Source organism: Orbicella franksi, chromosome 9 (assembly GCF_964199315.1).
Source record: "Orbicella franksi chromosome 9, jaOrbFran1.1, whole genome shotgun sequence".
Classification (NCBI taxonomy): Eukaryota; Metazoa; Cnidaria; class Anthozoa; order Scleractinia; family Merulinidae; genus Orbicella; species Orbicella franksi.
The window spans coordinates 18,268,065-18,295,564 of record NC_138153.1 but is presented as its reverse complement, the minus strand read 5'-3'; the positions used below and the strand labels follow the sequence as shown (position 1 = coordinate 18,295,564).

Genomic DNA, 27,500 nt, shown 5'->3' with positions numbered 1-27,500 from the left:
ATGATAGGTCACCGTACTCGTTTTCGAGAAAATGACGATTTACCACTACGTCGAGGTCCAGCCGCAAAGAAAAAGCCTGCATTTTTTAGTGCGCGCCCGCTAATCACGCGTGAAATCATGCGCAGTAGGGATGCGCAATGCAATACTGGGGAATGACCTTAAGTTGTGTGTATAACTGCGATGATCAGTCATGTCTTCATATCTTTCTCTGCAGTTCAAATATATGATCATTCACATATTCACTTTTAAAGCATGACATATGTTGATGGCAAACAGTGATCGCTCGGAAATTCAAGTGTTTAGCCAATAATAAGAGTACAAAACAAACGATATACCTTCTACGAATACATCCATTTGACACTGCGCAGTTTTGTCGTTCTCGTTTCTTGCCACATAAGTCATTGTCGTAGTGCCTGCTGGGAAGATTTTGTCGACGAGGTACTTTCCTGGAGTTATTGTTATTCTGGATGGTGGTTGATTCGACTCAGGATCTTGCAGAAGTGCCGAAACGTCAGCCGTATTGGCACCAGGGGAAAGTACGACGTTCACGTTGTCTGGGCATGAGATCCAAGGGGCTGGGAAAACTGTTTGAAGATATGCAAATCTTTTTAAGCCTGATTCATTACATTGAGTAATTATCAAGGCTTAGACATAGTACCAAAGGAAGTAATACAACGCCCTACTGCACAGTAGTTAGTATAGACCCACGGCCGGGAGGTACTCCCTATAAATAGCCTATACGGGGAGGCCCCGCCCGAAAGGGGTACCTTTTTCAGGCTTCAGGTATACCAAAGGGTGGGGATTTCACAAGTTAAGGTATATGAAAAGGTAGGGAAATCTATCGTTTAGGTGTTTAAAGGGGCCTTTAATTAAAACATTTCAAACAAATGCACCTTGTGGCTGTATCTGGTAATGCTTGATGTTCTCCCGTAAAATTGTTCATTAACTTCATTTCAAGGGTTTAGAAAGAGGATGCAGTGTTGTTAAAGTAGGAATATGAAAGGGGTAACTTTTCTCAGTTCAAGGTATACGAAAGGGTACCTTTTCCGTGAAAAAGGGTAAGGGGTTGGACTTCAGGGCAGAGCTTGCCCCGTATAAAACTTTGAAGAGTACCCCCTCCCCGGGAACTCATGCCACTGTTACATTGACAATCTAATCTAACCTACCCCCTTGAAAGATATTATCGCATATTATTGGAGATGGGATAAAGAGTTATAGTCTTGGGTTAGGGACGCGAGGAAGGCTTATAAACGAAGGCTTACGTTTTGTGCATGTTGGCTCCTCTTGACTATCCCACTGGCCACTACTGAGGCAGGTCTTTGATAATACACCGGATATATCGTAGCCGCTGTTACAGGCATAATAGCATTTTCCCTCAAAAACATTTCCTGTCGATGTGCAACTTGACGGGGTGATTTTACCATTTGTAGGAGAAACCAGCGCTGGACAGCTTACTCCTATTTAGTGGAAATAAAATCGCTTAAAATGTGTAGACATTTATAGTGATAATATTCTTATTTTGGTAATCACATCTTATGCCTGATCTTGTATACAGTGTGTTGGTATTTTTAAATTCTTTTTCAGTGCCGGCAACTTACTGACTGACTGACGTGCTATCTAGAAATCTTGCTGATTATTGGCGGCCAAAACCTATAAAAGATTCCTTATCGTATCTAAACAAATATGACAATTTGCGGTGAAATAGCAATAGTACGTTTGTCACTCTCTGAATTCCTTTGTGTCTTGGTAGATGACCGTGTTTTTAATAGAGAAAACCTATATTTGCGCCCTGCCTTGTGAAGATTTAAAGATTCGTTTAGGGTATATGTCCCATGGACTGTTAACTATGCGCAAACATATCACAGGCACTAAGCACATAGTCCAGTGGCGGACCTAGGGGAGGGCACCCCCCTTATTTTGGGTAAAAACAATCGCAGAGGGAAGAAAAGCCGGTAGAGCAAGCAAAAAAAAAACAAAAACAAAAACAAAAAGCAAAAAACAACAACAACAACGACAACAAAAAAACACCCCCCTCCCCGCCCCCCGTTAACTCAAGGTCAGGATCCGTCACTGCATACTGAACGAAGTGAAGAAAGTGAAGCCCTACTTACGTGTACAGCTTATTATAGAAGCGTTCCAGCTTCCGTTAGGCAAGCAAAGTAAAGTATCTTCATTACCAGGTAGCTCAAACCCTGCTTTGCAGCTGAATTTACATAAATCACCAACAACACTGGTCTGACTTTGAAGGCATGAAGAGGGAGAAACACTAGTTCCTGTCGACTCAATGAGTGCGCTGCAAGTCTTAGCTGAAACGAAACGTAAGGGGAATAGCGTAATAGTTACATATATTACTTCATTCGATTCTTAACTAAGCGGAAAAACACTAAGTGAATTTGAACTGGGAACCAAAATGCAAAGCTCCCCTTCCGCTTTACCCAAACAGGACCAGAGATCTTTTTTATTGCGTAACATTTTCCGGACTAAATATTTTATTTTAATCACTCTCGTGGATTTTCTTTGGAAACCCAATTCGTAGAAGGTACCCTACCTTTACATTTGTAAATTTCACCAGCTATTGGGAGATTTCCGTCTTTACACTTGCATTCGTAGCCCGGATTAAGGTTGTTGCAGTCAGTGGTTTTTGGGTCACACAGAGAAGAACCATCGGCACATTCGTCGATGTCTGCAGAAGAAAATAAGTATTCAATAAACAAAACGACTCATACAAGAGATGGATGATCTCTTGTTGTCAGCTTAATAAGCTGCCATGCTTCAAGCTTCCAAAGCTGAAATGCGAGAAAGTGATAAGTATTGTGATGTGTCACTTCTGAAATACACGAAGAAAGCAATAAAAGGCCGTAAAAACATCGTCTTTATCTTCTAACACAAGAGATGTCGAATTTTGTAATTGGAAGTAAACTGGGAAACAACAACGTGATTCAGGAGATGTGGTAAACTTTTGAGAGAACAAGCTGGCTTGTCAAACTCTTTGCAAGCGCAGTGTATTATTACCTAGATAAGATGGTTTAAAGACCAAAATGAAGCAACGGATTCTAAACTGACCGAGATGATGATTTAGCCCATTACCGTTCTGGCGCGGCCGCCATGCATCTGTGCCTTGTCCGTTCAAAGTTAGTCTCTCTCGTTTTCTTATTTTTTACTACATTTTTCTACGTACCCTGTCAAAGATAGTTAATTTCGAGAGTCGTGTCATCGGAAGAAAGAATGAATTTCTACGCATTATCTCAGAGGTTTTTACCTGAACAAGTCAAGCCGTCGGGATTAAGCTTAAATCCGTTGTTACAGGAACAATGAAAGCTGCCATTGGTGTTGTGACACGTGTGCTGGCATCCACCGTTTGCAAGCGAGCACTCGTTTTTATCTGTTTAAAATGAGAACAACGTTTGAAATTACTCATTTATATATCGCCAGCAGGGCTATCTTCCTCGATATTGAGGAGCATTTTACTTTCTTCCTTCGAAAAGAAACAACGGAAACGAAAAAATAAAAAATAAAAATAATAAAATAATGACTGTGGCAAGTGCCTTGGTTGGTTACGGCCCTGATCACTCTCAAAAGAAATAAAAACAACAGGACCAAAACGAATAAACAAACAAACAAATCAACAAAATCAACAACGACGACGTTTCGATGTTGCTGACATCATTATCAAGGTAAAAATATATGACAATTTTATCGCTGTGTAAATATAAATTAGTGGAACAAATATAATAGACATTTGCTTGTCTCACGTAAATAGTTTTGCGCGGATAGAGTCAGCTTGGCCGTTCAAAGTTTGCTTAACATCTTGAATTTGCAAAATGACTCTATCCTCGCAAAACTATTTACCTGAGATCACAAGCAAACGTCCATTATATTTGTTCCGATAATTTATATTCACACCACGATACAACTGTATATTCTTACCTTGGCAAAGATGTCAGCAACATCGAAACGTCGGACAACTACAATTTTATTATTTCTATTGAAGTTTTTCAGTAATGCCTACTTTAAGAATGAAATAAACGTGTAAAGTGGATTCTCACCAACGCAATTTTTTTTGTTCCCGTCGAGTTCGTAGCCAGAAGGACATGTGCAGAAATAGGAAGCAACCAAATTCTGACAACCGTGGCTGCATCCACCATTATTGACCAAGCATTCATTGATATCTTTTGTTCAGACAAAAAAAAAAAAAAAATATATATATATATATATATATGGATATATATAAATAAACAAACAAAAAAGTCGAGAAAAACAAAACAAAACAAAACAAAACAAAACAAAACAAAACAAAAAGACAAAAAACAAAAAACAAACAAACGCCGATAAATAATGGCTGGGGTTACATGAACACCGTCAACTAGGATTTTCTCGGGTTAGTCTTGAGTTAATTATAAGAACGTCAGACTTTACATTAGTTATCGTTTACTGTGTAGTATGAGGTCGCACCAAAGCAAGTAACTTCATCAATTTCTGCAAAGTATTTGAATGACGTCAGACTTAGAAGTAGTTGATGACAACCCCAATTTGGCCGTAGAAGGCTATATAAACAATAGCCACCATTTGGCATGAACATATGCACGGATATTTGTCCGCGGACATTATCTGTTCCGAGAAGCAAACAGATAATATCCAAAGACAAATGGAGGCTATGGTGTTCATTATCCCTCAAATATTTTTCGCAACACGCGCGGTTTTTGAAAATTGGGGAACATCACTCGGGTATTCCTCAGCAAAAACTGGGGAATATTCAGTCAAAAGACGCAATTAGACCTATCGCGCACGAGCGATAATGTTTGATGGATTATAAGAATGATTATGACTTGCACACTTTAGTGAAAATCACGTGTCAATTATGCTTTCATGTAATTTCATTAAAAGGATGTCACTTCATGTAAATGATGTTACATTTCGAAATGTCACTTCATGTAAAGGGTGCAAAGGATGCCACTTTTCAAAATGTTCATCATCTTGGATCAATTTCAGTTTAGAAATGTCAAACCAAAACAAAAATGTATTCGAAAAATAAGAAAAAAATTCCCAGATGCAAGAAATGTAATCTTACGATATAGATCTCTTTTCCTTTTGAAGACATATTCAGGGATAGTGATTTATACGAAAATATGACTGTCCTATGGCAAGTAGTTTGCTTAATTAAATTAAGTCGAAACGAACACTATTGCCACATAAGCGTTAATTTTGAGATCAATGCGTACCTTTACACTTGAACTGGGTGTCTTGTTCATATCCAGGTTTACAATTGCATGAATAATTTCCAGGTGAATTAGAACAGGTAGTGGAGTATTGATCACATTGGTGAGTGTTTGTGCTGCATTCGTCGATATCTATCAATCACAGTTAACAGTAAAAGTAATTGTTTTGCTTTAATTTGTGAAGTCTTGTAAAAGACTTTTAGAGGCGATGATTCAATGGTCACGCGTGGATCAAAAGACCAGGTAAGGTTCCCAATTGCAGGGGAACAATAGAAAGGAGAAAAAATTAAAAGAAATAGTATTAAAAGTGAGAGGGGGATCTGAAATGGATGGGATGAAAGAAGAAAAGTGGAAGGGTAGTATTTCCGGAAGCCCTGTGTGGTGCTCTGTATGCCGGGGAGAGATGGTGACGACTAAAGGTCGTCTTCAATGGATTTCAGTAAGATGGCCAGGATCTGGCTGATGACGGCTGCCTTAGCTTACCTAAATATAAAATGTAATAATAAATTTACCTTTGCACTTATATGGATTCGAGGATGCTTCATAACCAGAGCGGCATGGGCAAGAGTAACCTCCCAATGAGTTGCTGCAGGTGGTGGTTGACTTGTCACACTGATCTTTACCCTCTGAACATTCGTCGATATCTAGGGAATAAACACTTCCCGATAAATGGCTACCATGCACAGCGTCTTAGAGGGTCTACCTATTGTATGACATAGAGGTGAAGCGCTTGCCTGCTGATAAATGAGATCCGAGGGCTGCAGCATTTATCTGAGAAATGGGCTGAAATTTAACTGATAGCAGAGAAATTGCCCCCAGACTTATCTGATAACCGAGGTCCGAGATTCCAGCACCCTCATGCAGACCATCTTTGTTGTAAAGATTTCGGAGCGGCTTATTCAAGATTACATACCCTGTGATAAATTTCTAAGTGAATAGGGTGCAAGTTTATCAACTCATTTCACTATAGAGTTTAACCAAGGGGTGCCTTAAACCCAGCTTTGTACTTACAGTTAACCCTCTACTATCCTCCTACATCAATCGTAAGCTGACAACCAATTTAATTGCGATGTCCCAAAAACAGACGCCAACTGTAAAATGTCTTTTAATTTGTGATAGACAAGTTCATTATCCGTTTTTGGATTATTTTGATTACTTACCTTCACAAGTCTTCTGGTCACTTTTCAGCCTGTAACCGCTGTTGCATTCACACGTGAAACTTCCGTCATTGTTAACGCAAAGCTGAGAGCATCCATCGGTGTTTTCTTGACATTCGTTGATATCTTAAAGACATTTCCGACGCGTAGAAAATTAAAATTTCACTAGCTATTCGTCGAATAACAATAACTAAGCCAAATCAAAGACGTTGTGTTACGTTATCTCTGACCAACATTGTTATTATTTATTTCTATTTTATTCTAATTCACGATTATCTTCGAAAAGGCAAACAACAAGACAAACAGTGAAAAAGAACAATATTGAATGAAAAAGGACTGAAGGGGGCTTCCTAGAAATTCTTCCTAGGAACGCCTATCATATGATACGCTGTGGTAAGGGTTACTAAGATATTGTGAATTTAACCTCTATTTTTTTTCCAAATGGGTATATGCTTTATTATTTTCTTCAGTCTTGTTAGGCTTAAACCTTCCTCTAAAAGTCAGAATGGGGTGTCTTCCTTTTTTTCCTGGTTCTTAAAATCTGGAACATTTTGTGGGGTGTACGTGTACACAACCTAAATCAAACTCATTTTATTCTATCGAAAATAACACTTGTCATGACTAAAAGTTAAGGAAACTGCAAACAATGCAATTTTCCTTACCTTGGCAAGTTTTCTTATCGGAACCAAGTCCATAACCAGGTTTACAGCTACAGATAAAACTTCCCACAGTGTTGCTGCAATTTTGGTTACACCCGGACGTGTTCTCAGTGCACTCATCCACGTCTGGAAAAAAAAAGTGTAGTTTTGAGTTATTCAGTGATCTGTACATAGTAGACATGGGTTGTTTACCATTTACACAGAAAAATCGGTTCGTCAACGGTTAGTGCAAATGGTAAGCAAGAATGTCTGTTGGTAAGTTCCGTTCAGATTGCCCATTTACCATTCACTTAAAAAGCCCCAATTTACCGAAAGAGACTAGGACGAGTTCAACCTGATCATAATTCCAAGAGGGCGGTAGAGAATTGCAAATTGAAAGCACAGTTTGTGCTCGGAAATCCTGGTTGGAAATCTTGGACTACCTTTTCAACGTTCCGTTTATTTAGAAAATCTAATGGTCGTTCGAGCCAAAATTGTCTTGCCATTCACAGTCTGACCGATATTTCTGTTGTTTTGGGTAAAAGGTAAACAACCATGATCTCTGAAATCGATCGGTTAGACTAACGGTTATACAGAGTTATAAGATAGTTGTGTCAGGAAGCACTGAATAACTGCGGCTGTAAAATATTTTAGTTGCTAACCTTCGCAGCTCTTTTTATCACTCTTCAGTTGGTAGCCGCTATTACATCCACATTCGAAACTTCCATTCGAGTTAATACAAAGCTGACTGCATTCACCGTCATTCACTAAGCATTCGTCGATATCTTAAAAGTACGGTAAGATGGAATAACAAGTTAATTAAGTATGCCTAACTCACAAGTTTTACACCTGAAATGTCAAACTATTCTATCGATATTCCTTCATTTATTGTTGTAAAGAAACGGAGCAATCCCCTTAAAAGACATCTGTTTGCATGTTTAGTGCATTCCACTCCAGAGAAAAAAAAATACAAGGTCTCCGTCTTTTTGATTTTTAACACTATACCTTACTGTCAAGCTCAATTTGCATCATAGCATCTTGGACAGCTTTTTCACTGTACGTTAATCCATTAGACCCAACAATGAAACATTCAGAATGAAGTTAATAGTTTCCTACCTAGACAAGTGTGATTATCCGAGTCAAGTTTGTATCCCTGTAGACAGCTACAAAAGTAGCTTCCAACCGAATTGTGGCAATACTGGTTACATTTGGCTGTGTTCTCAAGACATTCGTCGATGTCTGAAATTAGAAGACACCCTTTAATAAAAAACACTTGCTAAAAGCCATACTTCTAGAACAGAAATTGGCAGGAGGTTTGCCGCAATGAAGGCACAAGCAAAGAGAATCAATCAATTTAAAAAAGTGGTTTTTCTTCCTTTTTCTCCCACTGTTTTCTAAAAAAAATAGAAAACATTTTCTTCGTGTTACTATCGAGTTGTAGAAACAATCTTGAAGGTTTGGGAGAAACTCGGCTCGTGTTCCCACAGCATTTCTGCACTCTTGTTTAGTCATAGAAGTACGGAAAATTCTATTTCCAACGAAGGGAAAAAAAACCTGATACTAATTAGTAATAATTTAGTAATAATTTTTTACCCCCAAAGCACACATTTTATTACATTAACCTGTTACTGTTGCGGTAGAGAATCGGGTAAACCTTTTTTGCGAAAAATGTTACAGCGTTGTGATCGTAGTTTGTTTAACTTATCACATTTATGAATAACTGGCGAGCCCCTCAGTTGAAATTTCGTTGACCTATTTTACTCTCCTCAGTTGAAAACACCAACGTCCGTTTCAGCTCCAACACCTCCAAAGAGTATCTTTAAGTGTCTTTTGATGTGTTGCTCTCGCGATGAATCGTCAATTTCACGAAATGAAAATGTCGTTAGAAAAAAATGCAGTCTGAGTTAAATGATGTAGTACCTTCACAGGTCTTCCCATCCGATCCTAGGCGGTACCCGGCCGAACAGACTGAGAATAACAACAACAGCAACAAAAATGAAATAAAACCATCATGATTTTTCGCCTTCAATTAATCAGAAACTTTATTATACCCAAAAGTCTTTTTAAAACAATGAATGCTCTCTATAGAGTAGTTCAACTGAGTTGCAATTTGTATATCATTATTATGACTTCTAATTGCATCTACGTCGCAACCATCCCTGAAAAATTAATGCCAGTTTCATCTGAGAGACGTGCCTGCAGAGAATCTTGAAAGTTATCTTCAAGACTATATCCAAGACTCGGTAAAATGGAATGCAACTCCTGTAATTGCGTGTAGTGGAGAAAACTGGGCTGTCAGCGCTTTATCTGTCAAACAGATCAGGACACTTCAAGGAAATGTCTTACTACATACACAAAGACAAGTAAATAAGCTAGTACAATAGCATTAAAGAGTTAACAGTTATTCGTGTATTTCGAATTTACCAAAATGGGAAATAAAATGCCAACAAACTGGTAACTGGGCTAATGCTGAAGTCGTTTTCACTTTAGCTTTAGCTTTAAACAAGAGAGATTATTTGACCACACTTCCAAGAGTTCGAAGTGTATCAAAACTACTCCCATGAGGAGCTTTACCCTCTAAAAAAATTCTGTCCAGGAGGTCTTTTAATCTTGTACACGACTTATCATCGCATGCCAGGAAATGTAACATGAAACAGGACCCGATACATGCTTTTATTTGTCACGCAGTTTTGCCTTTGCAAACATGCTGGAAGCCAGTGATGCGTTTGTCGCATCTTTGATACGGTACTTTCCTTGCTAAATCGCCAGAATAGCTCACTGTGGGGCTTAAAAGAGATAGGTATAATTTTATGACATTTTTCTGTGTGGAAACATTGCCAACACCGTCGCGTCAAGGGAAACCGGTTTGTACCAAAATAATTATGACAATTATGGCGAAAGCCGCTTGTAGAAATTTACTGTGGTAACATATGTATGAATGCCGAACAAGATTGAAATCAGTAATTACTAGATCATTAGTCTTAATTTTGGCATAGCGAAATAGGGATACATGGCGCACGGCACTTTCGATTGAGGAACATGACTTCGAGTATATTCTATGTTTTTGTTTGAGCCACATTCTTATGTTAGCATGGTGTCAAGATATCGCAATTTACCTTCCAATATTTTTCTAGTTATATAGCCAGTATAGACGAGTGCGAATCCTTAAAGCCAGGTCTTGGAATAAATGACGTTTTCTTGGGTTAAGACAACGAGGCATGCATTTGGTGTTTTTGTGTCTCGATGATCACTGTTCATGTCGGACTAAATTATTTTTGGCGGGAAATTTCCGCACGGCATTGCCATCAATCCTCCGATCCACAATGCCATGGAACAAGGAAAAGACTGTAGTGGTAAGTTGCACTGAAATTATTAAATATGCTGATATCAGATCTGAGAGCTCTCATATTTGTGTACGTATCTAGCCTAAACCAGAAAAGAGAGTTCTGTAAAGAACGGTTGTCATATCTCGCAATGAAGCGAATTATCTGATTCACTTTGCGCTAAATACATGCTTAACTCGGCTTAACTTGTTCTGTCTTGCTTGGGTAGTCAGTTCTTTATTGAGCTGTTGTTATCTGTCGAGCAGAATATTAACCTGCCGCGCTAGCTCATTCTGTCTTGCTTGGGTAGTCAGTTCTTATTGAGCTGTTGTTATCTGTCAAGCAGAATATTAACCTCGCGCGCCAGCTTATTCTGTCTTACTTGGGTAGTCAGTTCTTATTGAGCTGTTGTTATCTGTCGAGCAGAATATTAACATCGCGCGCTAGCTTATTCTGTCTTACTTGGGTAGTCAGTTCTAGCTTATTGAGCTGTTGTTATCTGTCGGGCAGAATATTAACCTCGCGCTTTAGCTAATTCCATCTTACTTGGGTAGTCACTTCTTGATTGAACTGTTATTATCTGTCGAGCAGAATAATAATGCTAACCTTTTCTGCTTTATTTATTTTACCTGCTTGCACCCTAGCATTTCTTGCCTTCTTTGAGAGGTCCGTATTTTGAGTTGTTTCTATATTTTGAGAAAGGAATCATCTTCGTGCTTAACATAATATCTGCCTCTTTTTTTCTTTCTCCATGGGGAAGCTGGTCTGTTAGCGGTATTTGTTCCGCAAACACGAAAGTTTGGAATCTTACCTCAGTCTTATATGTTAACTTGAGATTTCAGGACATTTCATAAATACTACGGCCAGTTCATGAAACGTGACAGTATACAAAGCTGCGGACCGCATGAGAAAAATAATGCCGCTGGATGGGCTTTGTAACTAAATTAGTGTCATTATGTGTTACCGCAAATGTGACAAATAACACCTCGATCGCACAAAACTTGCGAACTTCGATCTTCAGTTACAATTAATAATAAGCCATGGGTGGATTCAACACACCCATGGCTTATTATTAACCTAATTTGCATAGATTTTTTTCGTGGCCAAAGCTCATCATGTAAGCGTCGCATTTTTAACTCTCTTCCCAGTGTTTGGAAATGTGCTCAAACACGGTCTCTCGTGTTTTATATATTACTTACCCACTGGGGGTTGAGTGGCTGTAATAAAGGGCGAAAAGAAGAAGAAGAAGAAGAAGAAGAAGAAGAAGAAAAAAAAACAATTAAGGAACGGAAAAAGCATGTAGAACGGTGTATAATTAAACAATCAATCAATGAAAACAAGCTACCAAGGAACAAACTGACCATAGAATGTAGTGATTAACTGGGATTGCGTTCTTTCATTGACAGATATGCATAAAGACAGTGAACGATTGACAGAAAAGCCGACTGACGGGCGCTCAGATACAGCTAGACATACTGTGTCGGTGCCTCAATTATCGAGTGACTCAGTGAGTATCTTTGTGCTATTTCCCCAGAAAATGTCATACATATCTATCAATATCCTTCGTACTTACTTGGTGAGGCGGGAGGTTGTGTGACAGGTTCTAAAGAACCAAACAACAAGAATGTTAAACGAGGTATAATAGGCAAGTATACGGATATCTTTTTTCAGAGTAGCCTACCTATTATTTCGAAAATTTCTGTGACTCTGAACCCTACGACTTAACTTTGCCAAAAGTTGTATCTTAACATGCTTATCATATCTCGATAATACAAATTGGGCTTCATCGACATGTAAAAACACTTAAAGCTAGAATAGAGGGTGTTTTAAACAGAATGTATTGTTGCTATGGCAACCTATTCCATGAAAGTGACCACAAATTTCAGCATTGATGTCATACCAATATTGCAACAGTGGTATGACCAACAGTATTGATCCGTCGAAGTATATCTGTTAGAAAGTTGCTGAAAACTATTACCAGCCACCTTGAATTGATAAGCTTTCTAAATTTCGTAAATCGTTAGCTGATTCCTGACTGTGAGCTTTCAAACTTTTCTTGACGGATTAGCATAAAAAAAGAGACTTGATATAAAGGCCGACATACGGGTAGACAGATTGTCTCGGTGTCTCTTTGAGTGACTAAGCGGATATCCTTCCACTTTTTCCCCAGAAAATGTGATTAATATGTAAATATCCTTCATACTTACTTGACGTGGCTGGAGATTGCGTGACAGGTTCTAAAGAATCAAGGTTGTCAAACTTTCATGTGGCATAGCGAAACCAAGAAGTTTAGTTCCAGTTGTTGGGTACTCAATAAGTATTTAACTGATACATCTGTACGAATAGACCCATTAAAATGCATGTGATGGGAAGTGCTGGAAACTATTTCCAATCACCTTAACCAGAGAAAGTGGGGGAGTAAATAGTTTAAAAAGAAAATAACAACAGAGACATCAACTTACCCACGCATTCGTAAAATTCAAAACGCATGCACATATTGGCTCGGAACTCATGGGGAAGTACTCTGATGTATCTGGCTTCAAGGTGTCTGCCAGGGCTGGGTAGATCATTGCTCACAGGTGTGTTCTGGTCTGTGTTCCCAGTAAATATCTTTGGTACCACACGGACAAAAAATATTAGTTATGAAGTCGCTATCAAAAATGCTTCCGAAGCCGATACTTAACGATTCTTAGTACACGAATTTAGTTTTAAATAAACTTACCTTATTGTTGAGTTGAACATCACGTATTCCCGTGAATATCACGCCACCCTTACTGTGACTGACATTGTACTTTGAGACGTATTGGTAAGACGACGCGTTTCGACCCTGGGTGGTAATTTTTCCAATTTTGCGCACGGCGCCCAAGTCAAACTAAAACAGAAAGAGTAAAAAAATAAATAAAAAAACAAATAAATAAATAAATAAATAAATAAATAATTGGCGAGTGACCTTTGTTTAAAAGATTGAGGGATGTAGAGATGTCGAAAGAACGTGTTCGGTAGTATGACGGCAGGAAACTGCGTTTCTAGAATATTAGTATCTTTGACTTAATATTATACCTTGCAAATTTCAACTTTGAAGGTCAAGCTTACATTTGACCAGCTATTCTCATCTCTTGCCCCTTTAAGGTCAATGCTTTCACTTGACCAGTCAAAGGATCAATATAAATGCTTTGATCACTGATCTTATAGGGATATCAGTGTCAATGTTGCCTTGGAAACTAGAGCTTCTTCCACTCCATTACCTGTATGTATCGATAAGCGACATTATCTCTTTTGTTCGCGCACCAACATCCTACTCCATTTGAGCCTGGTTTGCCTTTGTAGTTGTTGAGTCTTCCTTCAGAAGCTCTGTGCCACCTGGAATATGGAAATCCATGGCAGTCAGTCGACTTAGGCGAGAAAAATCTTTGTTTCCAATGATTGCTCATCAGTATATACGTAAGCACTTCGCTCTCTGACCAAGACGCAAAAGTATCCACTTTGAATATTGAAAAGGCATGTGGCCCGGGGGATGACTCCCATATAGAAACAATGGAGGGGCACGTCGTACGTTTTAGGGGTTAAAAAGCGGTTAAAGGGGTTAAAGTTTGGGTACTTCTTACGGTGTTCAGCCTCAAAAGTCCCACACCGGAGCTTTTGTGGTACTTTTTAGGGTACTGAGCCGAAAAAAAAAATATGACTAGAGATAATGTGTTGTTATAGAATTGGTACCCCCAATAGGCACCCCCCCCCCCCCCTTAGGGTTGAAAAAATTTTCAAGCCACGCTCACAAAACAGGATCTTGGTACCTCTTATGGGCTATTTTCAAAACTTCCGACGGGCACCCCCTTCCTTTTTATATAGGAGTCCCCCCGGGCATGCGGTAATTATATATCAAACAATTTTTTTTTTTTACGCGACGAAGGTTTAAACTAAGCTTGTCCCGATTGTGATCGTAAGATGATGGAAAGCTGCTCACTGAAATGCCAAAAAGTTGCTAAAAAATTGCCAATAATCCAAAAAGTTGCTACCTAAATATCAAAAGTTACTATCTAAATTTCGTGATTTTTTTAAAAGCTTTATTTATCGTCTTTCACAATAAATACTAACGTTAGTTAAGAAAAATAGTTTCAAACTTAACTTAAATGAGTTGGTCGCAAATATGGGCGAAAATGTAAGGATACTCTTAAGTCTAATGAAACAAACCACATGGCTCATTTGACGTACCGGTCTTGCCGTAACAAATTTGCACAAATGGCAGTTTTCTTTGAAATCGCACACTTTTTCGTGCTTGATATGTGCTCTAAACCTATATTTTGCCCAGAAACCTATAGCTGCTCAGAAAGGGAAAACCTGCTCGAAATCTAGGTTGCTAAAACCACAAAAAGTTTCTCCAAACGCCAAGAGTTGATCAAATGTTGCCGAGCACAATCGGGACAGGCCTAGTTTAAACACTCATTTTAATGTTTAGGTCAGTTCATTAGTGCTTTTACGACATTGCAATAGGTGGCCAAGGTCGACATATTAACTTCCTAACTTTGTTCCGAGGCCTAGGGGAATAAAACAGAACACCGTGATTTAAAATTTTCCATTCTTCAACCTAGATGTTTTTTCTTTTTTCTATTCCCCTAAGGCTCGGAGCCAAGGAAGGTTTATAATATATCGAAATTGGCAAATTGGGCGATTATTGAAATCCAAAGTATCCTTCCACCTATTAAAAACTTCCATCAAGCTCTTTAGTGTTTGCGGAAAATCAAATGCTGACGAGCTTGCCTATCACACGCGATTGCAGTATTGCAGATGGAGATCTGACGTTATGTAAGTCAGCCACAGCTAAAATGTCAGTCTTATATTTCTTGTTCGATGTTTCGACCAGATAAGGCAAAATTGCCCCAACTAACAAGAACCATCAAAATATATATGATTTCAGTACTACAATCGGTGACAAATGTTGTTGAGACGGTTCCAACATATCGCAATGTCAAGTAACAATGAAATTTGGAATTCATGATAATTATTGATTTTATGTGGTACTCCGATTGTCGATGCTCGGGGCATGGAGACAAGAAGACATTCAACGAAAATGAATTTTCGAGTTGGAGACTGGGCCAACTTACTTGTTAATTTCTGAATTACTGGTGATAGCGGAGTCCAGAATTGTTCCATCCTCTATACCAACCGGCTTGTTGCATTCTGAAATCCAAGCAGAGCACATAAATCTAACAAATTTCTTAAACTACTACGGCCTATGCCACGCAGCCACTCAAAAGTGGATCAATATTCTCAAAGGAACTGTTACTGCACCTTTGGAAAAACGTCCTGAGAGGGATAAGAAATCTTTCAATACAATTTCTTGCAAATCGGCAACGAAATTACTTGTTAAAAGTAAATTCGAAGGATGAAAGAAGCCAATCTAAAATAGGATACAATTCAACTCATTTAACTCATTCAACTCAACTCAATGAGCAAAAAACTCATAAGATGCGTGACACTGCCAATAAATTAGATATAAGGCTCAAAAGGCTGTTAAAAGTGTCAAATATTCGCTGGTAATCTAAGCCCTTCTTCAGTACGTGGAATGAAGAAGGGCTAAGCCCGAAACGTTTAGATTACCAGCGAATATTTGACACTTCTAAGAGCCTTTTGAGCTCTACATCTCATTTATGGTCTTCCGTTTAATTAATGTTACCAAAGAAACCAGACTCGCCATTTTTCAACATAAGATAATTCACTACATTCTACCAACAAATTTGACACTTTTTAAAGATTCAATCAAGAAACATGATATTGGTCACCTCTGTGGCGAAATACAAACGTTAACTGACCCATTTTTTTTGTCACCTGTTCTAAAGCTCGGCTTTTTCGATCTCTCTCTATTAATTGGTGCAACTTTCAAAACGAAGATACGATCAATCTCGATGAAAATGAAATGATATACGGTGTGACTGATAACTTCGCTCGTTGTCTCGGCTTAAACCTCTGCATGATTATAGCAAAACATTATATATATACTGCTTCAAGAAAAGACGAAGAGTTCCATCGGGATGCCTCCCCATAGCTATTCCGACAAATAAAATCAAAATAAAGAAACATAAATCACAAATAAATATGTCAGAAAGCCACCTATTGTAGCTATCTACATGCGAGTTTCTGTATAGGCCAGGACAAATAGGATATTTCATTTTTTTTTTTTCCTTTGCTTAAACATCACTTTATGCTAATGCTTAGCCAAAATAATATAGCAAAGTAATGTTAGTTAACGCACTATTATAAATAAGTAAGTGGTGAAAGGTATTAATAAATTGTAAACGATGTTAGTATTGCAAGTTGCGTTAGTATTGTTAATTAAGCTCCGGCTAAACGATCGCACGATTTCAATGCAACATATCTCAACATTGTTTTGCGCAGCATTTTGCGCGCATTTGGCCACCCAGTTATGACATGTGCGACATGTTGGGTGTTGTTGGCTCAAATTTGAAAATGGTCCAATTTTTTACGCAACATTTGTGGATGTTGCATGATGTTGTACTCAATGGCCAGGTTCGTGCAACAATGTTGCGCCCGAGCATGGGCACTAGTTCAATTTTCAATATCCAGCATGCATAAACACGTAGCAACAGAGTGGCCAAACGCGCGCAACATGTTGCGCCCAACAACGATGCGATATATTGCGTCCAAATGTAGCGATCGTTTGGCCGGAGCTTGTAAATGCTGGACCAACGATGTTGGGATATGTTGTCTTGAAATGTTACGATTGTTTGGCCGTGTCTTTAAATCGTAAGTTACGTTAGTACTTAAGAAGAGTAAGTATCGGAAGAAATGTTAGTCACTTGTATTGTGACTAGTATAGGTAATTTTTGTATTGTAGTGTAAAGTTATTGTTGCAATAGTAAAAAAAAAAAAAAATCTGTGAAACCAGCTGATATATTGAATAATCATAAACTGTTTGGCTTTGAACTTTGGTTAGTCATCCGCAAATATGCGCACAACTCGGGCGCAATGTTGCCGACTATACTTTAGTTTTATTTTTGCCAATTTAGTTGCAAGCTCAAGCAGGCTCAGCGTAGTGAAGCAGGCTCAGCGTAGTGACCAATTATTCAATGACAATGAGAACACGGACCCGCAAATAAAGATGATGCCATCGCGCACACGATCTTGAAAATTTCGCCAAATTGTTTAGAGCTGAGTGCTTTTAGCTCTCAAAATAAGCTACCAATTGCGTCCAAGTGAGACTTTGAAGAGAAAATCATCAGATTCATTTAGGATGAATTTCCATTCAGATTGGATTTAACTGTACAGCAAAAAGCATCAAAATTTGATGTGGAATTTGATGAATAAAATCTGATATATTTTGGTAATAATCAAGCGTGTTTTCAAGAATATTTGGATCGAAAAAAGGTAATTTCAAGAAATTACATGCGTGCATTGATTTTATTTTTTTTGGATCATTGTACCTAGTGAGACGTTCTTGGTGATGTTTCAAAGACTAAAACAGCACTATCCCTACCAGCTCATGCAATTTTGATACAAGAACCTATTTATTCCAAATTGCACTCAAAATTCTGTGATTATCTGTACTTAAACTAACTTACTTGACCCAGGGAATGTAAAATAATGAGACAAACTCTGTTGATAGTACGATTGATAACAAGAAGTTTATATACCTGGTGAGTATATATGTATTTACTCCAAATTCGCGCTGAGTATAATTAATTTCTCTAGCGGTTGCTATTACGCTGTTATTTTATACTTTTTTTTTTGTTTCGTTTGCAATATAGAAAATTAAACAGCCAAACGCAAAACTGTTAATAGAGTCTTTTTGTTTCTAGTTTTTTTTACCTAACAGCTAGAAATGATATTTCTCGTTTAGTGTAGAAAACAAAGTCTCATGATCTGTGGAGATACGTTACAGTTGCTCATTGGTTTCTTTTCTTGAAAGCGCAGAGACGCTTAAATCAGTGTTACCTTAGGAAATTAAAGCTCATTATATCATTTAGCAAAGGGAGTATTTCGTTCAGCAACAGCGCTAGCGGAAAACTAAAATCAAAGGTGATACATTTTGCAGCACGGTGAAGGCTATTACGAATTCTTGTCGGCCGGATTTTGTTTTTGATCAGTCTGCAAAAGTGTATCTTTTTTGTGTTCACGCTGGTAAAAAGAAGAAAAAATCAGTAAAATCAATTTTCCTGTGTTGTAAATTGGTTTTTCATTATGACTTTTCCTGATCTTAAGAAACTAATTTAAATCAACATCATCATTTCCAATTCCCCATCTGAAAATTGCCAACCGTTATTTGCCTCAAAGAAAAGCCTGCAGTAAGATTTCTCTTTAATGCATGGCTTAAGGAATAAAAATATATGAAAGCGACAGCAAGGGTGAAATGTGGGATCAATTTGAACTAAACCCCGTAGAAAAAAAATCATTTTGAACATAAAATGTGCCACAGTTAAGATTATCCAGCAACGTGTGGCCGAACGTGCTCTTATTTCATTCTCCGGAACTCTCTTCCTAAAGGAATCTTAATTGTTAGAAAATGTATTCTATTCTATCAGTTGACCACTGAATTTAGTTTAAATTTTGCTTCTTTTAAATTTTCTAAATCATATGTAACATATTTTTTCATCTTCACTGTTCATATTTACGGTATTTTGAATTGAAAGGACGTTCTGAGATCGTTTTTGTTTTTGTTTTGTTCAGTAACGTACGGTAATAAATATATCATGTTATTAATGATACAGAAAGGTTCTTCCGGGAAGTGATTATTATTATGTTTCTAACATGAAAGACAGTAAAAAAGCAATTTAGTTACAAGGAGGAAGGTCAGAAAAGTTGATGTAACAAAAAAAAAAGACAAAAAAAAAAAAAAAATCACGATGAGTATCAACAATAATGTCCTTGCGGTCTGAAGATTACAAGTTTTTTGAAGGTTGCACTAAAGCAGAGAAGATAAATCAGTTGCGAAGCTTTTAATACACGCGTTAAGGTACTGCTTTAAGTACGATCTAAACTGAAGAGGACCGATTATGTTCTCACAAAAAACAAATATTGCTCACAAGTTGAAGAATAATGTGTAACGTTCCATTTCTTGTAATATAATTCCAACACTTACCTAAGGCCCAACTCACAACAGCGACACCAAGCAGGAAAAGACATGGACGAACAATCATGTTTTTTCAGCCCTTTGTAAAAACTTGCTTTTTAAAGGCACTTTCAAGTTTTGGGCTGCAAGCGAAATGTAAAGGTAACTACAATAAAAGCTCAATTTCCCCAAAGAATGATTTGCAAAAGATTCTAATGACAAACTCATTAACATTCATTTATTCTAATCAGCAAGGAAAGACCGCCCGATAACATCACAATTGTTTTGTTTGAGCGCAGTTGAACAAACTTTATTAAGAAACGCCTCCAACTAGTGTTTTGGATATTTAGACAGCTTAAACAACTAATCAAACATAAATGAACCTTACGACGCCATGATTAACAATCCAAAATCTTCAGTCTGTCAAGTGTCATGTTGTCAGCGTTTACACGAATGCACCTTTTAGACTGCACGGAATATTCCAAATGTATAGTCATCGTCAACTGCATGCAATTTAAACTGGCTTTGTTATCAAACGGCAATAATCCGAATTTGCTTCTCCTTAATAAAACGATAAAATATATCTTTTCGGTTTCAGTTAAAGAAAATGTATATTTATATAGGTTTCACTAACAATTAACAGTCTCATTAATGCTTTTTAAAGGCGAAAGCTCAAAACGTTTAGCTACATTTTTTTTTTTTTTTTTTTGCAAATGTAACTTTAAGCGGTTTTAGTTCAACTACATCATTATTTCCTATTATTTTTCTAAATTGTTTAGTTTTATCATCTTTTGTCTTTCCGTGAGAAACAGTCATCAATATTTTTCGTTGAACACCTGTGAATAGCTCGTGCAGTCCATCACGTTCGTGTAGTCATTGCTTACATTTTGAAACGAGCGTAATTTCCGCACTAAACATTTGTGTAATAAGTTCAATCTGCAACACAATTTTCTTCCTTCAGATTTACAAGCAGTCATTAATAACATGGCAGTTGAATGTTCCCTTTGTTACAAATTCTCCAAAAATTGCTCCTCTTTGAACATTTGCACTGGTTAATATAAGTTATAAATATTATTGAACTCGCAAGAGTTTCGAAGATATGTTGGTCCTTTTTTCTGCAGCCTCACATGAAAAGAAACACTGACAAACGAATAGATACTTTATTTTTCATTTGTAATAGTTTTTTTACGACTTTGTAGATAAACCTGAATTCGTGGCTGCTTGAAAATCATCTACGGAGAATTTACGCACGCAATTCAACAGTAAAATTGTGACACCAAGGGAGGCGCCTCTACACAGTTTACTGTTTCCTCTCGTAACAATATTTCAATAAAGCATGTTCCCAAAATGAATTCATAAGCGCTCGATTTAAGAAGCAAACTGGTGGAAATAACGCTCGTAAAATAAATCCATTGAAGCAAACCACATTGAAAAAAAAAAAAAAAATTCTGATGGAACTAACGAGATTGCTCATTTTCATTTATCATGCCACAGATCAATTTTTCATTCTCTATTTTCCAATTACCCATAATTCACTCTGTTTGCCCCTAAAATTATGCATAAACAATTGTTTTAAAACGCTCTCGAGAGGTCTGCATATTCCTAAGCGCATTTCGGAACAATAGCTTATGTAAAATTCGGGGGGCAAACAGAGTGGAGTTTGGGCAATTCGAAAATAGAAAATAAGGCATTCTAAGTTATTGTCCATTTTTGTGTGGCTTATACGAAGTGTAAACCACGCCATATCGTCACCCGAGATATTTATTTATTTATTTATTTATTTATTTAGCTAGTTAGTTAGTTAGTTAGTTAGTTAGTTAGTTAGTTAGTTAGTTATTTGTCTACAACAGCCAAGCGCTTGTTACGTGGTCTACTGAGTAGATCGGGTACCAGTTAGTGGTTGAGTGAAGTCGGCCATTTTGCTCGTGACGAAGAGAGTTTCACTTTTTTTTCCCCTGCTTTTTAGTTTTCAAGGTATGTCGTTTTTCATTTTGAGCTCTTTCTTGCGCTCTGTATTTTATCATTGATGTGTGTCGAAAAGTGTCGAAAATCTAGCTACGTAATTTCCTACAAATAACGAAACCCGTTTAAATTGTTTTGTTGTTTCACTTTCAGGTGTTATACAAGCCGGGAAACGGCATTTGTTTTCCTCACGTGAGCTAACACATGTAGACTTGGCATGTGTTCAGTGCAGGTTGTACAGGAGCCGTTTTGCTTTTATAACCCAAAATTTATTCCTTGGCTTCAGAAGTTGAAAATTTCTCCTTCAGCAACCAGGAATTCAAAGTTAGACATAAGTCCGACATAAATCACAGACTAAGACGGGGACCTCCTTCTCAAGACTTCCGGAGACAAGATAGTAATACATTTTATTGCTTTAAATTTGGATGAAACTAGTGGAAGCTTTTGTCGAAGTCATTGTTGACATCATTCAGCGATCCGCTGATCATGACTGCATATTAAACCGTCGATTGGAATCTATTCTTACGCTTTTGAGTAAGTACATTTGTTCTCTTCAATTTGAATATGAACAGTAACCTTTTTTCTCTATCCAAATGTACATATGTATTTTAAATATTCAAAACTGAAATAAATTGCCACATTAGAGTTGAGTCGCATTTGTTTACTTAGTAATCATAATCTTTCATGTCTGGAAGAAACTTTGGGTACTCTTTCACGAAAGCGATAGGTAGAATGATAGTAACTCCAAAAAGAAGGGTATTAGTGTTAAAAGATGAATTATTGATAGAAAATAAGTGTTTAATTGATCAAGTAGCTACAGACAGTTTCGGCGAGTATAAATTTTTGAATAATATTGGCCGCTGTCACATTAACACAGTTAAATATAGTTTGCTCGGTTTAGTCTTAAGTTAATGTAAACAAAGTCAGACTTAACAGTAGCCAGTGATTGCAGTCGACTCTGCGGTCGTACCAAAACCATTAACCGTGTAGTTGGTTCTCATATTAGCATTGGATAACGGCCCTAATGGGATTGGCTTCAGGGACTCGTGGCAGTTGTATTAATCATCTTTTACTGGATGTTTGTCTTGTAGAATACAACTACCTTGATTCCCCGCATTTCTCTTAGAGGGAATTGGCCATTTGCTTATCACAAAAAGCTGACTGTAAAAAGGTTATGTCTGGTTGTCTTTCTTGTTTGAAATCTTCGTGCAGGAAATCGTCGTCCAAAATTTATTTGTCTTATTTTGCTGAGTTCCATTTCATTGGGACAATGTGGCTAACAGTGTAAATTTTACGGTTTAGTCTCTAGTTTTAGTTTTTTCCAGATGTATTTGTGTAGAGTCGACTAAAGTTGGAATAGGAAGTTATTTCCTGTGTATAGTTCGTTGTCGTGCTCTGTGTTTTTGCTTTGATTACTAAATATTTTGGAATTGTACTGATAACTTGATAAATCATAAAACTGGAGAAAATTCATTTTGCAGGCATATTTGTTCTTAAATCCTTGGAAAGACGGTAGCTGACCATTGCTGTTCAGCAGGTCCTGGATAGATAGAATATTACTGTCAAACCATTCTCTAATGAAGACTGGTTTTCCTCCAGTTTCTTTGGTATTAAATAAGACCATATCCTGCACACCGTCGTAGCTGCAGAAATTTTTTGATTCGTTAAAAATGTAAGAACATCTTTGTAAAACGATGGCAAGCCGTCTATATACTTTACGTCATACTTTCATCTTAATGAGAAGCTCAAACCTTTAAAATTAATTACTTGGGTAATAATCTGGAATCGTTTTCCATTTTTTTTATTTCTGGGATCAGAAGTCGACTTAGAATCCAAACTAGCCTCAGAGCTTTAATCATAGTTTCTATGTCTGTCATACGCATGCTACCGTTATCTCCACTTTGATACAGTCCGGCTCTTTTGATTTTGTCTCTTTTATTTTCCATAAGAAGTTAAACAGTTTTGTCTTAGTTACCGGCGTTATACCTTGAGGAACATTGAGACTTGAAGCTGAAGAAATGAGTTGTGATGGACCTAGTGATTTTATTATAAGTACTCTCCCAAATAGTGTAAGATCACCTGCCCTCCACTTATCCAGATTGTTTTGCAATTTTTGTAATTTAAGGTTGAAATGCATTTGCTTATTTCCTTTTTCGTCGTATGAGACTTAAATACCTAAGATTTCGACCGGACTATGCAATCATTTCAATTGTAAAGCATTGCTTTAATTTTTTTCCCAGCCAGATCGCTTTGGTTTTTCTGCGGTCCAATTTTAAACCCGCCATTATACCAACATTTTCAATTTCTTCCGAGGTTTTTTCGACAGAAGCCAAGTCAGCTGATAAGAGGTTTGTATCATCTGCGTATTGGCTTAATTTTCATTTCTTTCCCTGATATTTTGATTTCTTTGATGCTTGGTTCTTGTAGAAGTTTGTCAGACATTATCTCTGCTGAGAGAATGAGCAGATACGGTGATAAAGGGCAGCCCTGACGTACACCTCTAGACGACGGTCTGAAACATATTGTTGAGAAATGATTGTTTAATTCAACGCTCTCAATGTTGGCATATAAGGTGATAACCCACCTTTTAATACTCGTTCCAAAATTGAAATTGTCTAATGTTCTCAAATGCTTTCAGAGGTCCAGGGATACCAAGATACCTGGGATGTTATGCGCCTTAGTATATTCCATGGCATCAATTATAAGTCGGAGACTTTCATCTATATAACGTCCTTTTACGAAAGGACGTTATAACCCATTATAACCCGTTTGGGCAGGGTTAACTGACTTTTGGCAGCCATGCTTCTAGTCTTTCCGCCATTGTTTTAACTGCGATCTTGCAGTAAACATTAAGAAATGTTATTGGTCGCCAGTTCGATAAATCCAACAAAGAGCCATCCTCTTTTGGTATAAGAGTAATGACTCCTCTTCTTTGAGAGATGGGAAGCTCATTTGCCTCGTAAGCCTCGCTAAGACTTTAATAAGATGGTTTCCAAGAAAAAAATATAGAATTCTACTATGAAAGGTCTCAAAAACCTTTTTACACCCTTCGTACGTTAGAAGGCTCCCTATTTTATTTCGCTCATCGTCAAAAAGCTTAGGGGACGTAATTCCTTAATAATCATCCTGTGTTGCACTGCACGCTGACGTGTACGAGTTGTTAAAATAATTCTCAGTTGCGTCTAAGATCTGCGCTCCGTTTTCAATAATTGTTTCATCCTCCATTCGGAGCTCAGCTCAGCTCATATATATATTTTTTGTTGAAAATTCTTTTCTCAAGGTTAAAGAAATATTTTGTGGGGCGTCCGCATCTACATTTTGATCTAAAAGTTGCTGCCTTTTCCTTCTTGTCATATATTGGTTGAAGTTCTGTTTTAAGGCTATCAAATTCTTTCAAGACCAGATCGATGTCAGGGGAATGAAAAATGTTGCAAGCGATGTCATCTAACACGTCAATAGACCTCTTTAGCTTCGGCGGTTTGTTTTTCCATTGTACACCACGTGATTATACTCTTGGGAATTCTTGCTTTCAAAGTTTTAAATAGTCATATGTAGATGAATGAATAATTTTTAAGATGGATAAAAGAAAAATTCTCTAGAGAATATTACGTGTTCTACAATGGGAAAACAAACCGTTCAAGCTAAAGAGGTCCATTTGGTACCTAATTTTCATCTTCCGACAATACTTTGATTTGGCGTTATTTTTGCTAAAAGAAATGGTTGCTGCTCTAGCTAATTTCCAAAAGAAAAAAAAAAAATAACAATAACAATAATAATAATAACAATAATAATAATAATAATAATAATAATAACAATGATAAATTCTTGATTTCACTTTTAAGGTATCATGGTAGGTGGATTGGAAATTGTGTTTGGAAATTGCGCTCTTACGCCGGCGCTTTGAATGAAAACCCCATCAACCTATACATTTTCTGAAAGCTTAATAGTTATAGAATACAGTCATATCTTTGAAATTTTCCGAAAAGTTATAGTCACAGTGATATTACAAGAAATACCCAGAAACACTGCTTCGCTTAAACTGGTTCGCTTCCGCGCGTGAATTATCGGAACGGCGCGATTTACATCGGAAGTGTTTTCTCACACATCACCCTCAGAAAGGGTGTCTGCGATTTTCCAGATGTGGTTTGGTTTTTTTTTCTACACCCTTCTAAACTTTGATATTTCAATGCGGACGTTTCCTTCTACTAAAGAGGCCATAACTTTGAAACGGAAACGAAATTAAACAAAGCCCGACACTCTTTCCTGAAGGAGGTATCCTGGAACATACCATCGGAAGACGCGCGTAAACGAACTAAAATTGTTCATCCTGATATGCAGTTTTATTTTATCGAGAAAAAAGCGAAAAACCTTGTATGAAATTGGTTTGAATAGGTGTTAAAAATCCCTTCCGCACTGACTGATGTCGGCATGGGTCAGTTTACCACAGCAATGGGTCACGACAACTTGAAATAAACAGACGACTACAATTCGTCCGAAAAGCGACGAAAAGCGACGAAAAGCGACGAAAAGCGACGAAAAGCGACGAAATCGTCCGAAAAGCGACAAACTACAAGTTAAACTGCCGTGATTTCTTTTACTTAAAAGATTTCGTCGGCGGCATTGGTATTATGCTGCTAAAGTTTAGTCTTCTTTCGTTCCCCAGACATTTTTTGAAACCATGCCTCGTGAAGCCAAAAAGAGGAAATCTCGAAGTCTGCATTGTCTACATTTACATCTGCGCTTGACTCTCTCGTTGTGGAAGTTTTGGAATCGCGTCTGCTCTCCAGCAATTTCGAGCGACTAGCACTTGTTGTATTTTGTCCTTTAGCTTCATTGACGGGACTAGTGTCCTCGAGTTCCTTCAACCATTCTTCTTGGTTACACTGAGTACGACCCACGGTCGCTCAGAGCCAAAGATCTCGTTCGACGCTGAACCTGTGGGTTCCACCAGATTTTCGCCTCTTCGGCTTCTTCGAAGACGAAAATGGGCAAGACCTTTTCTTGCGTTTTCCTCCTGACATAGAGAAAATTTGACAAGAATGAAAGCTAACTTGCGATGAAACAACCAGATCGAGAGCAGTGCGCGTGCACGAATGAAACATCATACCGCAATTCGCATTACATATGCGACAACTGGCGGTGAATTTTAAGTAGAGGTGTCAACGCGCCGTAAGGGGTTAACGTATTCAAAAATAGTTTGCTTTTCTTTATCTTAAAAAGTAAAAAAGCCTTTCCCCCAATTCTTTTTGCAAAATGTTTATCTCAGTCCCCTCAATTTGAATGTCTACAAGATCAAAATATCCACAGTAGTCAAGCCAATATTTCTATACGGTTTGTCGCTTTTCAGTGTTTGCCATCACCAATTTTATCACTCTTTGATAGAATACAATTCCAATCACCACCCACTATTGGTGTAGTCAGTTCTGATTTGTCTATGAGACAATTTTTACTTCTTGCAAGAATCCTACTTCAGTTTGATTGTTGGGGCGTAAATATTACAAAGCGATAGCTTTAAAGAGTTAATAAGAATAGCAATTAAAACAATTCTTCCCGACTTGCCGGTTAAAAAAAGTCAACCTTATCTCGCACCGAAGGGTGGATTAGAATAGAAATTTGCTGTGCTTGATGCCATAGGAAAATGATATTTCACCTCCGGTCCCCATTCGATTCGTTTTTCCAAATAATTTCATCATTCAGTTCAGAATACTTTTCTTGTGTGAAGCAGAATTTAGATTTTTGATCTTTAAAATTCGAAAAAATGCTCCTTCGTTTATTCTGTTCTCTAATTTCCCTAACATTAAGAGACATTATATCATACATTAATTTTCATAAAATAAGTGACATACTACGCGCCTTTTGATTGGTTAAAAACTTACCGTTTATTGTACCGGTTAACAAGTGCGCCATGGTTTCTGGTATGCAGCGCTACATGAGAACTAGAGAATTCAGAACACTAGCGAAAACATAAGCTTAGTATAGATAAATGTCGAGGAAAAGGTTGTTGTTATTCATCGTGGTGGATGCAATAATAAAGTGTATTATCGTTTGTCTCACGATGTAGTCACTTGAGATGTAGATCGCGACGTTTCGACTGCTTACTGCTAGTCTTCTTCAGGCGATAAGGTCGACTGATTGCACGGTAT

At 37.6% G+C, this 27,500-nt stretch overlaps 2 protein-coding genes across 2 annotated transcripts in view; one reads left to right on the top strand and one right to left on the bottom strand.

Annotated features, from left to right (window-relative positions):
• The window catches only part of LOC145496567 (uncharacterized), a 35,042-nt gene extending 15,385 nt beyond the window's left edge, over nt 1-19,657 (bottom strand). The window contains exons 1-20 of the mRNA XM_081476266.1: nt 19,426-19,657; nt 15,434-15,509; nt 13,580-13,694; nt 13,057-13,206; nt 12,797-12,944; nt 11,908-11,937; nt 11,534-11,551; nt 8,932-8,979; nt 8,128-8,250; nt 7,674-7,796; nt 7,036-7,158; nt 6,377-6,499; nt 5,729-5,860; nt 5,220-5,348; nt 4,047-4,169; nt 3,260-3,382; nt 2,549-2,683; nt 2,112-2,306; nt 1,263-1,457; nt 336-584 (exon numbers count right to left, since the gene is read on the bottom strand). Of these exons, the coding sequence (XP_081332392.1) occupies nt 336-584; nt 1,263-1,457; nt 2,112-2,306; nt 2,549-2,683; nt 3,260-3,382; nt 4,047-4,169; nt 5,220-5,348; nt 5,729-5,860; nt 6,377-6,499; nt 7,036-7,158; nt 7,674-7,796; nt 8,128-8,250; nt 8,932-8,979; nt 11,534-11,551; nt 11,908-11,937; nt 12,797-12,944; nt 13,057-13,206; nt 13,580-13,694; nt 15,434-15,509; nt 19,426-19,483 (2,416 nt within the window). The 5' untranslated portion in view covers nt 19,484-19,657. The remainder of the gene's footprint in view (nt 1-335; nt 585-1,262; nt 1,458-2,111; nt 2,307-2,548; nt 2,684-3,259; nt 3,383-4,046; nt 4,170-5,219; nt 5,349-5,728; nt 5,861-6,376; nt 6,500-7,035; nt 7,159-7,673; nt 7,797-8,127; nt 8,251-8,931; nt 8,980-11,533; nt 11,552-11,907; nt 11,938-12,796; nt 12,945-13,056; nt 13,207-13,579; nt 13,695-15,433; nt 15,510-19,425) is intronic.
• A 7,691-nt stretch (nt 19,658-27,348) lies between these two features.
• LOC145497560 (uncharacterized) overlaps nt 27,349-27,500 on the top strand; it is a 1,403-nt gene continuing 1,251 nt past the window's right edge. The window contains exon 1 of the mRNA XM_081477379.1: nt 27,349-27,414. The gene's annotated coding sequence lies outside the window, so the exon portion shown is untranslated. The remainder of the gene's footprint in view (nt 27,415-27,500) is intronic.